The sequence below is a fragment of the Convolutriloba macropyga genome, unplaced genomic scaffold (assembly GCF_964194025.1).
Source record: "Convolutriloba macropyga unplaced genomic scaffold, txConMacr16.3 SCAFFOLD_3564, whole genome shotgun sequence".
Lineage (NCBI taxonomy): Eukaryota > Metazoa > Xenacoelomorpha > Acoela > Convolutidae > Convolutriloba > Convolutriloba macropyga.
In genome coordinates this window covers 1-14,303 of record NW_027452460.1, presented here as the reverse complement: position 1 = coordinate 14,303, position 14,303 = coordinate 1, and the positions used below count along the sequence as shown (strand labels likewise).

Sequence of the window (14,303 nt, the reverse complement as noted above, 5' to 3'; positions counted from 1 at the left end):
TTTTGGTATATATGCCATAATCGAATTCTGGAGCAAAAGAGGTATTTACCTTTACAATACACTCACTGTAAACGCAAATTAACTGAAGAGTTAACGTAAATAGTGCTAACAAAATTCACCTTAAATTTGACCTGTTCAGATAAATTTCACGTACATCGTCTAGGAGGAATACATGCACATTTGGGGTAAAACTACCTGCAATTTTAGGTAAGTTTTTTAGAGTGCGCAAACTTAGGTAAATTTTTTAGTGTGGATTAAAGCAGCAAATAAAAATGCTAAGACGATTGTCAAAAATATGTACGCCTCTAATCAAAGATTTTTGAACCAGTATAGCCCTACATAATACTGTTGACAACGCGGGAGGGGGGGGGGGGGACTATTGGGAAAAAGCCGAACAATACACCCAAGGATTCACGACAATCCCTAATCGTCCATCGGGATCCTGTCAATTATCCCAGTTACCCACTCCACAATCTGAGGCATCCGTTCCCTCCCCACTTCGTAGACCTCTTCAGCCACTTCGTCAGATGGACCCTCCTGAAGTCTCGAGTACTCTTGGTATGTCCTCACACACATGTTGGTTATAAGAGAGAAAGCAAGAACCCGGATGTTGAGGTAGTTTGCCATCTGGACCTCTGGAATCGTGCTCATACCTGGAGGATCAAAATATGATTCGGCTTTAAACACAAATGATTAAAACTCGAATTATAAGTAATTAAATATTAGCCACTCACTAATTAAACTAACCGTTGCTAATTCTGATCAACCATGTAATGGTTCTGAGTATCTAATCTTGAGAATCATTTTTCGAGGGCTGCTTAATTTGAAGTGCCTGAACAAAATGATATCTGATCAGATATTTAGACCCTTGAGACCACAACACCTTCCAAACGCTGTATTTTGGGCCACACTATACCCCTCGTGTGCAACCCGAATGGTCTGATCGTAAGTCGCTTGAGATCTGGCACCTGTACCTGGTTCCGTTTGTAAAAGAGAAAAACTCAACTAGTTTTTTCAGTTGTTGTATATGACGATATTTTTTTAAATTATAGATAATGCATAAAGCTGATCAGGTATGATCAAATAACGCCGATCATCGCTATTTTGACCCAAGTTTCCAAGAGATTTCAGAGCGAGACGACTTCTCATAAACCCCCTTAAAATATTAAAATGACAGCGTCTGGGCGACGGTAAAAAAAGAACAACAGCCTGAACAGAGGCGGATTCTAGTGGAATCTTGATTCTGATCAGAGAAAAGGTCAGACGCAACTGGGTCTGAACAGCAATATGAGTTAATAGAGATCATTGAAACGTACAAACCAATGGATTACTTTTCTAACCTGCAGCATCGGCACCCCCTCTGATGAGAAACTTTGACTCGGCAACTGTTTCGTAGCTAGGTCCGTTGATGATGGTGTAAACGCCACTCTAAAACCATATTAGTAAAAATGAGAGACGTATAAAGTACGGATTCTATAGCTGGCCACTAAGAACTGAGAAAAATTAAATACTTATTGCTCCAACAAAAACTTTCAATATTTTAAATAGGATGTAAACATTAGGATAGACATATGCTCAGATATCGTCTTCTGCCGAAAGAAAAACCATATACGTAATTCTTTGCGTTAAAAATCAGCGAGGTCTGGCCAAATGCGATACGGTGACCTGACAATAGATCGGAAGGACAATAGATCGAAAACAGAAAATTTGGGACAATAGATCGAAATTCAATATCTATTCTCAATGAATGAAATAAGCATTTCAGTGAGATAGCATAAAATATCGCATCTGGCCATAACTTAGCGGCCCATGAGACTTGATGAAAATGAAAAAAATTTAAAACTGAAAAAGATATGTTACGCACTGATTTATCAGTGGGTGCTTAAATCTGGGATCTTTTCTGCTAGCGCCCCCAGTCCTATATAACCGTTAACTGAGCACCCACAAAATCAAAGTTTTCGCGAATTGTAAGAGCGATATTTGCATTTCATTGAAACAGGAGTGTCTAGAAAGATTGAAGGCAATTTTAGAAGAGTTGCCAAAAAAATTTAAAAAATCAAGCCCTTTTTGTAGCCGATATCACCAGTAATAATCAAAAACAGAAAACTTTATTGATGCTTACGTTTTATGCAACAAATTTTGGTTGAATGTTTAAACATTTATAAATGGGGGTGCCAAACTTAGTGGGCGGGGCGCTAGCAGAAAAGACCCTTAATCTGATTGACCTATACGCAATTTGAATCCCGGACCTAATGGCAATTCAATGTCAGTACTGACTACCTCTAATTGCACGTCTTAATATCAGTACCAACTCAGAGCTATGATCATTTCACTTTTTACACTTGCAAGTCAAAATACAAGTCCTAGTAACGACGTGCACAATTAAATGTAAGTCTTGGTTGAGACTTGCACGTCTAAACGCAACTCTTGGCAAAGACGTGCACGTCTAAATGCACGTCTTGGCAGAGACTTGCAGTTAGACGTACAAATCACAAAAAAGTCTCGGCATATATAAAAAACGTGCAAAATTGTCAGAGAAAATATCCGGCAAAATGTAGAAAAATAGACAAACAATTGCCCAAATTAGGTCCCGAAAACGCCAAATTTAGCTGAAAAATTGTCCAAAGATAGGTCCGGAAAACACTTGATTTAATTTTTGAGCTAAGGCCTTATTTTTTACTTTCGGTCTATTTTCCTTGCACGATGCGATAGATCTTTACGTTTCATTTTAGGCCTTAAAATTTTATCTTAATTGAGTGCAACAATATTGATATGTTAAAATTCTATATTTGTCTAGAATTCTATATCTTGGTACGTCTTTTGTTCTATCGCTAAGACGCCACCGTTTCAACATATGAAAATTGCATAGGAAAATTTATGCTACAAAAGCGTATACCGTGCAGTTGGGTGAACGAAAAATAAGACGAAGTAAAAGTAAGCCGACATGAAAACAAGCCGAAATTTATGTAATTGTTGTGTAATCTATCAGAAATGATACATTGCTAACCGTTACAACCAACACTTTGTATAGTATTATAGTGCATAATGTATTCAAATGCAACAAAGAATCAAAAATACGTCAATTTCTAGACGTTTTGTGCCTCAGCGGACCGATGTCCATGGTTCAACACAAAAATTTGCGTTCAACACAATGAAGATATTGAATTTAGTGGTTACGACAAAAACCATTTTTTTTTACAAATATCCGTCTTTTCATCATTTTTATACAAATAACGGTGACAGGTAAGTGAAGCAATGTTATCTTCAATCCGAAAAGCTTACAGCAGAAAAAGGAAATCATTGTTTTAAATTTCAAGAGAGTTCTTCTTAATAATTCTTCTTCACAAATACGGAAGAATGCTGCAATTTTTTTTTACTTTAATTTTTAGGCTAATTTATTCTTGAAGTGCTAAATATTGTCAATTTGACGGCTATGAAGCGAACAGTAAAGCATAATTAAAGCTGTCCTTTTTGTTTCGAGAGCTGATGGTTGTCTTATAAAAGCTTGCAGTATTCTGGATTCAGTTTCTTTTGAGGTCTGACAGTGCAAATTTCTATATTGCAAAAAAGCGAGATTTTATAAGAAAATTGACTTCTAGTAAGATTCTGATACATGCATGGTCATATTGCAAGTACACTGTAGTCACCGTTCTTCTATAACGCAACTTCTGCAATTTTGCAGAGAAATTCATTGCGATGTCGTTGCGTGTTTTGTGGGAATCAGTTCGATAACAAATGCTCTACTATCTAGATTTTCAGAAAGTAGGAAAAAATTAAGGTAGGTCAGCTAAGCATAAGCGGCTACTTTTTCATTGAGCATCGACAGCTACCAGCACAAAATGAAAAAATTACAAGTTCTGAAATTTTTTCTTTTCTAGAATAATCCAAATCACTAATTTATATTTTATTTCTCTGATAGCAAATTTTACTGGTTTTTGTTTACTTTAATAATTTGTTCAACTTTTGTACTCTTAGTGAGCGTTCAATTTATGGAGAAATGATTGAGGACATATTCATTTTTTTTATTAGATATTTAAAAATACAGCGTTTTTCGTTTTTAGTCCTTTCTATAATTTTAAAATGTTAAAGAAAAATTTTTTGTCCACATAATTTCAATGTGGCAGTTTTTTGTTTATCATTTTTTATTCAGTTTTCATGAGCTTGGCAATTTAATAAACTGCATTACAATTAATTAGATGACGTTGTAAAGAAATGGTTTTTGCTAAAGATTGCACTATCTTGTGGGAAAGTTTGAGAAGCGTTATTGAAATTTGGCGAGACAGTAATATTAACAAATAGGAGAAAGAGCAATTTAAAAAAGTTTCGAAAGATCTGAGAAAAAAAAATTTTCTTGCTTTTGTCTCATTGCGGTGAATTTGTTCGAGCGTTCGGATTTTATCGAAACCCATCTGTTTTCTTGAACCAACAGTAAACTTCTTTTTGTAAGAGTAGACAAATAGTATCACTTATATTTTTTTGGATCAATATGAATTCTTTGCAGATTTTGATTTAAGGGTAAAGGAAACTGTAAATATCTTTTATATTCTCCACGTCTCGAATAGTTTTTGTTTGAAATTTAAAACAATGAGTTCCTTTTTCTGCTGTAAGCTTTTCGGATTAAAGATAACATTGCTTTACTTACATGTCACCGTTATTTGTATAAAAATGATAAAAAGACAGATATTTGTAAAAAAAAAATGGTTTTTGTCGTAACCACTAAATTCAATATCTTCATTGTGTTGAACGCAAATTTTTCTTCAACGTTTTATTGAATTTTGTTAGGAAACAAAGATCTCAAGTTGATTCTTATTTGGCTTAGAAGGGTTGAACTTGAATTTCATAAAAATAAATGAGTTTTCACATAATTTCGGTTTAATTTTTTTAGTAATTATTTTTGTAAGTTTCATTAAAATTGATCGAATGTTTTTCAATTTTGCATTGTCTTATATTGGAATATCAGTGTATTGATAGTGAAACAACCAAAAAGCTGCAAAAAATTAAATGACTGAAAAATTATATTGTTCTCTATTATGTGATCTTGGAGTTTTTTATTATCTTAGACGTAATTTTAACCATCAGCAGTCCCAAACGGAAAGCAGAAACGTGTAAGCTCTTTTGCAGAAGAGTTCAAAAAGACTTGTGATTACGCAAATTGGTTTTGAAGCAGCGAACCAAATATTTCCGAGAAGTTAAAAATATGATGAAAAAGATATCAAAATAGATTTCCGTAACTTTTCCCCAGACCAAAAATTTGTTGAGTTTACTGGACTTCCAGGCATCTATAATAAAATAAGTAACAATTTATTTGATTTTTGTTTTTTGTACACATGCAAAATTTGCACCTCAATTGTCTGCTGACTTTGGTTGAAAGTTATGCTTTGCGAACTTACGGTTTTACTAATAACATGCAAGTGTATATGAAATTCACAGAGAATCTCAAAATTTTCTCTTGAAAGTGAAATGATAAATTTCTGTTTTGGTGTCTACTTTCGACAGAAACAAAAGTCCTCACTCTGCTTAGCTCAAAATCTCGAATATTTCGAAATGTTCAATCGCCAAAAAATTAAACATGCCCGGCAGATTGCCGGAAAAAAGCCGCCGTTGATTCCCATCATGACGATTGGGATTGAAAGAAGAGAAAGAAAAAAAATGACTTTTGTAGAAAAACATTTTTAAAGAGCGAACTATTTTGATGTAATTTAGCATTTTGTTGTTGAACATACTCTTGTTCCATAGTGAGACTATACAAGAGCTAGTATCTGCACTTAAAATAAACAAATTTTGAGTAACGGTCATCTAAATTTGGTCTTTATGGGTCTATCTGAAATCTTTCTCTGATTTTGTTTTTAACTCTGTGCTTTTTAAATTGCTGGATGCAAAACTGCTGTCTAAAAACACCTTTAGCAGGATGAGCGAAGAGTAAAACTAGCCTAGAGAAGTCAACAAGATTTCACGCAAAATGTTGAACTAATTTGAACTAATTTGAAACGAAAAATTTTAGTACGACGAAGTAAAAAAACATAGCAGGACAAGTCCTGAAATACAATTCAAAAAAATGTATTTATTTATGCAGAAGTGAAAAAATGCTTAAGACTTTTGAGAAAAATTAGTGTCAAAGACATGAAAAACACTAGCTATTAACTCCAGCTATTAATTAGGTTCTTTTATGCCCTATTAGCAACCAATCAGCCCTGTCAATGATTATACTAAGTGATAAGACAACGGATAATTGTATAAAGGGGATAAAATTTAAAATTCACTAACATTTTATGACAAGAAATAGTGGCAAAGTCATAAAAAGCTTTAGCTGGCCCTTAATGAATTCAAGCAAATGGAAAAGAGGCATACTTAGAAAACACATGTACGGTCTTAAAAGCACTGAAGGAGAAAAAACTCTGAAAACAGAAGTCAAATTCAGGACGCACCTGAAAAAATTCCATCTCAAAAACCGCCAAAGTGTTCAAACACCAATTTTTCACTACAGTCTGAAAGCTTTTGAAAAAAGTCTTAACTGGAACCTACTCAGTTTTTTGCTCCCTTTACTGTTTCAGTGTGACCATAATTACCAGTCTAAGTTCACTTCTCGCTGGCCTGAAAAAACAAAAAAAAAGCGTGAACAGATCTTGAAAAAAGACAGTGCACCAATACAATTCAAATTCTTTGAATTGTAAAAATTAGGAACGCTATAGTAGCCGCTGAGAAGCTGAGGCGACTATTTATCAGTAAATAACGGTTTCAACGGATGTTACAAAAGTTTCAGCTTATTGATAAAATGCATGTTCGCGACTGTGATTGAGTTCTCAAGTTTTCTAAATACTCTGTCGAACAAAGTTTTAATATTTTTGCGGAAATCTTTTTAAATTCCTGTCTTCAAATCTTTAAACAAATGGTTAATTAGACTCACAAATTTCTGAAAAAAAGAGAGATAGGCATGCAATCTAACGCTGAGTTCAGTATACTGCTGCAATCTTCCTCATGTTAAAAAGACTATTTTTGAAAGGCAAACACAAACGCGTATATACACTTAGGGAAAACATATATAACATTTTTATTTGGATTCAGAGATTTTTACTGGGTAAGAATTTATAACGAGAGTGCGAATTACCAATTCTAATTGTTTGCAGATAACCCCCATTAAGTTGAAGCTGACGTAGAAAGATATGATTAACTTTTGCTAATTTTTGCACAAAAATTGAAAGCTATCCAAACTTAAGTTTTGCATAATCATTTTTTTAAATTTCAGAGAGCATTTACAAAATTTGCAGTAAGGCATCTACAGATCAATCTTGTTTTTTGCAGTTTAGGATTAGTTTGTAATAACTGTCATCAAAAATATTTAAAAACAGATTTGAATATCATTTTTGTATATTTGACACACTTATATCAGTGCTGATATCGCTGTTTGGATCGTTTCAACAATTGCCCGCTTTTGCAAAAGACGGGGTATTTTCTTGAACAGAATTTAAGCGAGTTATTTATTGACCAGTCAGAGAGGACTAATAATTTACCACGTATGCGCATAGAGTGTTAAACTGAATAGAATGAAATATGCTATGCTATGTTAATTAGCCGAATTAGAAAACAAAGCGAAAAGAAGTTCAGACTGGTGGGTCGGTGAGCGTGTTTAACTCGCATGTAGGCTTCGCCGCAATAGCTGACCCGCGATTTCCGGATTACATCTCACAGCACAAGAGAGGCATGGCCGTGAAGCGCGGTCTGCAATTGCACTTAAGCTGATATTCGGTTATCTAAACTGAAAGCCAGGTAATATCATGGTAAAGTATAGCAAAGAAGGGGAAATTCTCTGCTAGGCAGCACAGAGGGGCAATTGTTGAAAAGATCCATCTGTTTTCCTATAAACACAGTAGTCTTGAAAAACTCCGAAGTCGTGTCCATAAGATGGTTGCCTTACAAAGGTTATGTAATGGGAGGGTTATTTTAAGTGACCCTTGCAAAATAATACTCCAATGGAAACGACAAATAGCTCCCAGAAGTTTGCAAAGGTCTTGCAAAGTATCCGTTTTTTCAAGATCTTGAAAATTAACCATTTTTGCAAAAAATTTCACTAGAATTTCACAATCTTCTTCATCGTCTTTTAACAAGATCTTTTTCCAGATCTTTTATAAGAGTCCTTAACAAGATTTTTCCCAAGATATTTTCAAGATCGTACAAGATAACCTTGGAAGTTCGACTAGGGCGATGCACTGTGACGCAGTCAAAAACTCTCCGGACCAAATAACCTACCCTGAGGCGCTCGGATAATCCTGGTACACACTTGGCTGCCTCGTGTGCTATGGTCTGCAGTTCCGCATCGTAGAATATGGATATGAAAGGGAATCCCTTCTCCGGGTGCACGATTCCTCTCAATGCATTGTCTCCCGTTAGGTTGATGTGATCTTTTATCACCATCACGTCACCTGTACAACATCGCTTAGGTATTCATATGGAAGTTGATTTAGTCATGCCAATTTGATTATGGGTAGGCGGAGGACGCCGTTAGAGCCGAACGGGCGTAGAGCAGAATGCCATATAATGAGATTTAAAGCCTAACATTTCTCGCGATCTGATTGGTTGATCTTAAACTCATTAGTTTAAGAGGAATTTTGTGTAAAAAAATATATTCTAGTCAACCATGTCTTTGTCAGCAGATGCGTTTTCAGCAGCAGCCTTCTGCAGAATGAGTATTTCCTCTTGTATCCCTTGGATATGCATGTATGTCTGTATGTAAAGATGTATCTCTAGCTAAAGTCGTTTTTGCAATATTGGGTCGAGCTAAAGTTTTTTCTAAATTTTTGAGTCGAGCTAAAGCTTTTTGTAAAAGTTTTGGGTCTAACGAAAATCTTTTGTGAAAAATGTGTGTCGAGCTAAAGTCCAGCATGTTTTAAAATTCAGCTAAAGTCTTTTCATAGCTCAAATGAGTCGAGTATGGTCGTTTCGTACATTTTAGTCGAGCATTGTCTTTTCATAAGTCGAAGTTTAAATTCAAACAATCTGGTCTGATTCTCATTTTTTCCCATTAAGCTCTGAGCCCATTCCGCTCCAACTCCTACATCCCATTTTTGTGAAATAGAATTTAACGTTTTTCGCTTCAAATATTTCAAAACAACTATCTGGAATAGAAATCTAATGAAATCTACAATCGGATTTCTCCCTTTCTTGTTAGTTTTGATTTTTTTTAAATAATGGGTGATGCTTTTGGCTACTTTTCGTGCTTTTTGGAACCGCTGAGAATGGAAAATCTGTTTTCCTTTCCATCTGTTGTTGGAGAGTCTTTGTTTTAATTACGATTTAAAACTTGTAGCCATCTTGTTATCTGTTACCTGATGTTTTGAATAATTTTTAATTTTTTTTATTCGCTCAGTTGGTCCATGAGAAGAAATCTTAACTAAAGTTATACTTATACTTCCATAAATCTCAGACGAGATCTCAAAATAGGTTTTCGCTCAAAGACGCCAAAATGGAGAGGAAAATTCTGTTTTTCTTCAAAAAATTGAAAATTTCATTATAATATTAAGCAGACCTTGAATTTAGTAAATATATACTGTTCAAACAGCCCTACAGTGTTAAAATTATGACTCTAATTAATAGCATGTCTTAGGAATTGCTGCCATGATAAACTGTTTGGTTTTTACAGCATTCGAATAAGTTTGTACCTTTCCATTTTGGACTTTTCATGAATCATAGTAACGCGGTTTTTCGTTTCTATGGGTAACCTTACTTAAAACAAAAGTCATGAAACAAGTTTTAATGAAACCGTACACCTTTGATATATAGTAAGTACCATTAAGTTGCAACGCAAGCGAACGTTTGAAAAAATCGAGGCATTCAAATGAGCATCTTTTGGCCAAATATCTGCATGTTTTAAAATCGATCTTTGAAACATTCGATAGCGTTGCGACTTTATGGGACTGACTATATTTCAACTATTCTGCATACCAAAGTGTAACAATTCTACCATTGAAAAAGTATTTCAATAAATGATAACGTAGGAATAGTATTTGAGTAATATTTTCATTCTGACCTGTCTTGTATTCGTCATTGAGACCTCCCGCTGCATTAGACACTATTAGTACTCTCACTCCCACCTGGTGAAGTATTTTGACAAGACTCCCAATGTATGCGAAAGAGTATCCCTCGTAAAAATGAATTCTTCCTTGAAGACATACCTGAAAATTCCGTTTTAAACCAAAAACGCCGAATGCGGGTTATTGTAGAATTTAAAATTCAGCTAAGGTGGTTCGGGGCCTTAGCCTCTAAATTGCAACAAGTTTTGAAAATAATTCCTAAGTTTAGTTTTTCTCTAAGTTAGCCCTCTAGGCGACTTTAATTCTCTTAAAGACCTTCCGCCCAAACTAACTTATAAAGGAAAACGGGCACACTTCTATACTTAGCAAAAGTTAACTTACACCAGTTAACTTCTGGTACTTATGCCTACTAAGAAAATTATAACAAAAACACGCCGAAATCTAGCTAAGAACTCTCTGTCTTACCAACAGAAAGGAGAGACTTCACTTACAAAATTAAATTCAAAAACAAGCTCTAAGAAAGTACAAAAATCAAGCGGTATATATACTCCGCAAAAGTAAATAAAAGAGATATAATCAAGTCCGATTTCTTTTTATAAATTAATCTTATGCGAAAAGTCCCAAAAAATCCCATGGTTAAAACAAGTTCATCCCCAATTTAGTAAGTAACCTCTAATTTGAGCTGAGAAATCTTAAGTTTCATCAAAGGTTATGAATCTGTTTCAGTTCAGACAAAGTCAGAACTGTCAGTACTTATCAAAATCAATATTTGTTGAATAAACAGCCTCTAAAGTCCTAACTTACTTAGCCATTATTCTTTCAATCTAATTTAATTCGAAACTTCTGAGAAATAACCCAAGGTTAGTACTTTGCCATAATTTCTTAAGTTTTCTTAAATTTCTTAAGATAGCTTAAGTTAGAAATTCCATTTCTACACCACCCACTCGGACTTAACTATTCTCCTGAATAGTTATAATTACATAGTTAAACGATTTACATCAGTAAATAGAAATGTAAAACAAGTTTATAGAAAAAGAACTTATAAAAGGTTTAGTTAGTCCTTGGTCTGAGTATTCACAAACAGTTGCAAGTTCTTTTGTTTTGATGCTTTCGAGGAGAGACAACACTGCACACGAATCGTTTTGATCTTGCGCATCCCCGACTGTAGTGGCCTTCTTGACCACACCGCTGGCATACTACCCGGGACCTCGTTTGAACTTGTTGGCCTCCAACAATTGCCTGTTGTCCTTGCATCAAGTGTTCAAGAGCCCATCTCATTTGCTGTTGCCCAGAGAGGACCAATTGAATTAAATGGAAGTGAAATTCGGGACTGAATGCTGCTTCGAGAACCTCCATCTCCGTTTGTGTGCTGGCATCTCTGGTATTTTGTTCCCCAATCGTCGCAGTAGTGCTCCAAGCATCATCATCATCGTCCCGCATTGTTACCGGCTGAGGCTGTGTTGCACTACTGATTCCCAGGTCAATAGCTAAGCCACCGTAACAGCATACCCCACAAATGGCTCTTTACGAAGTTCACTTCTCAGGCTCTCCACTTGTAGCCCGTTGATGAAAATCCAGTGGGCCAGACGATCCAACTCTTGGTCCGTTTTTCCTAGATTTTCTCGATAGCATTTTTGGTAAACCCTGTCCGCCCACTTTGTGATACTCTCGCCAACTTTTTGTTTGAGACCAAGTTCCTCTTGTGATGACATTTCTCAGTGAAGTTGAAGTCACTTTGGTTCTAGTACAACGAAGCAAGGTAATTAAAGATCGCAATTTTTTTTAAATCCTTGTTTATATGCTTAGAACTTTCACGTTATCACATATAGACAACTTTCACAATTTCCTTAAATCATGAGCTTTAAATCATACTTCAAATTCTGATAATCCCTCTGTGGTCGCCAATGTAGAATTTAAAATTCAGCTAAAGTGGTTCGGGGCCTTAGCCTCTAAATTGCAACAAGTTTTGAAAATAATTCCTAAGTTTAGTTTTTCTCTAAGTTAGCCCTCTAGGCGACTTTAATTCTCTTAAAGACCTTCCGCCCAAACTAACTTATAAAGGAAAACGGGCACACTTCTATACTTAGCAAAAGTTAACTTACACCAGTTAACTTCTGGTACTTATGCCTACTAAGAAAATTATAACAAAAACACGCCGAAATCTAGCTAAGAACTCTCTGTCTTACCAACAGAAAGGAGAGACTTCACTTACAAAATTAAATTCAAAAACAAGCTCTAAGAAAGTACAAAAATCAAGCGGTATATATACTCCGCAAAAGTAAATAAAAGAGATATAATCAAGTCCGATTTCTTTTTATAAATTAATCTTATGCGAAAAGTCCCAAAAAATCCCATGGTTAAAACAAGTTCATGCCCAATTTAGTAAGTAACCTCTAATTTGAGCTGAGAAATCTTAAATTTCATCAAAGGTTATGAATCCGTTCATTTCAGACAAAGTCAGAATTGTCAGTACTTGTCAATATTTGTTGAATAAACCGCCTCTAAAGTCCTAACTTACTCAGCCATTATTCTTTCAATCTAATATAATTCGAAACTTCTGAGAAATAACCCAAGGTTAGTCTTTTGCCATAATTTCTTAAGTTTTCTTAAATGTCTTAAGATAGCTTAAGTTAGAAGTTCCATTTCTACAGTTATCATTTGCAACTCGGCCGTGAAAATGTGTACAGTATAAAACATAAAATTAATTGGAAAAACGAAACTAAGTACGCTTAGTTGTAAACGAACAATTATAAAAACATTTCTCTTAAAACTAAAGTCACGCTGAGATAAGCAAGTTAGCTTCTAGAGGTAAAGATTTGATTAAAAATTTGACGAAACAGAATTTTTTAAGCGTATATTGAAAACTTGGTTTGTTAGATTCATAACTATTCCAGGTTATTAATGGCTGACCAATTTTCGGTGTTCATGTGGGTCTAAAGTATCTTCTTTTTTCCATAAGTAAATCAGTCTTTGGTTTGAAGTAAACAAATAATGAGAAACTGTCTAATGAGACTACAAATGTCAAAAACTCTTTGCTCTTACAGCCTCATTAAGCCGTTTTTCTGAAAAAACACAAATATCTTCAATTAAATGAATCACAAGAGCGGACTAGTACAAAGAAATTGAATCCTGCATTTTTGGGATATCATACCTTTAGTTTAAGCAGTTTAAACAGTTAGTCATTTTTTAACAAAAAATATCAACTGGCTAGTAAATTTCACTACTTAGAGATCTACACACATAAATTATTTTTGAACAGTTAAAATTTTATTGTGGTTTTCAGAATGTGTTAGTTTGGTTAGATCGTCAACTTTTTAGGCCAGCTCACTGATATACTAATTTAAAATTTTTTGGCAACAGCAGGCTTCTTTGCGATTAACATCTCTGAATTAAGAAGTTGCCTGATACGTTGTCGTTAAACACATAAGACTTCCGGCCGCATGAGAGGTAACGGGTAATTATTTTTTGAGCTATCTCCAAAACCAAGATTAACTAGTATAATGCTCAGATAAATCACAAGAACAGACTAGCAGGCTAGTGAAGGTAATCAGATACCAGACTTTTTGAAAAAAAAACTCTCAGGAATGAATAGGAAATGCACATGGTTCTTTAATATTTATATATATATATATATATATATATATATATATATATATATATAGATATTCAAATGCACAGTTTTTAATATATGCTTCCCAATTCCTCTCAAGCTAAAATCCTAAAAATTTCACCTCCACATTTCCGTAACTGGATTGAAATTATATGACTCGACAACTTTGTTCATTTAATAATTTTCTTCTGCATTGGTGGGATACATTCAGTATGAAAAATTAAGAAAAATTAACATTTAGTCAGTTTAATAAAAACAGATTATCAACTAGCTAGTGAATTTCACTAACTAGAAATCTACTGGCCACACATCAGTCATTTTTCAAAATTAAATTTATCTTGTAGTCTTCAAAATAACTTAGTTTAGCTAGATCGTCCACTTTTTCAGCCAGATCACTGATATACAAAATTAAAATTTGTTGGCACCAGCAGGCTTCTTTGCAAATAACTTATTTGAATTGAGAAGTTGCCTGCTACGGTGTCTTAAAGCACATAGGATTTTCGGTCGCTTGAGAAATAACGGGGTTATTATTTTTTGAGCTTTTTTCCAAACCAAGATTATCTAGCGTAACGCTCAGGTTTTTGTAACTAATGGAATCAAATGCTTGGGAAAAGTCTATAGAAACAGCAGTTTCAAAGTTATCCTTATCAGTTTTGCTTATTTTGCAT

General features: G+C 34.5%; 1 protein-coding gene across 1 annotated transcript; it reads right to left on the bottom strand.

The window, feature by feature from the left end:
• Positions 1–361: 361 nt before the first annotated feature.
• Positions 362–11,465, bottom strand: LOC142357504 (purine nucleoside phosphorylase 1-like). The gene is made up of 5 exons (XM_075409121.1): positions 11,226–11,465; positions 10,022–10,166; positions 8,245–8,417; positions 1,341–1,428; positions 362–653 (listed from the first exon to the last, which is right to left on the bottom strand). The coding sequence occupies exons 1-5, from the start codon at positions 11,463–11,465 to the stop codon at positions 424–426; spliced, it is 876 nt and encodes a 291-aa protein (XP_075265236.1). The 3' UTR covers positions 362–423.
• Positions 11,466–14,303: the final 2,838 nt, after the last annotated feature.

Coding starts and splice junctions, on each gene's coding strand:
- LOC142357504 (XM_075409121.1), bottom strand. CDS start 11,465: ATGCGGGACGATGATGATGATGCTTGGAGCACTACTGCGACGATTGGG. Junction 8,418..10,021: donor CAATGACGAATACAAGACAG/GTCAGAATGAAA, acceptor GATGTTGTACAG/GTGACGTGATGGTGATAAAA. Junction 1,429..8,244: donor GATTATCCGAGCGCCTCAGG/GTAGGTTATTTG, acceptor ATATGGTTTTAG/AGTGGCGTTTACACCATCAT.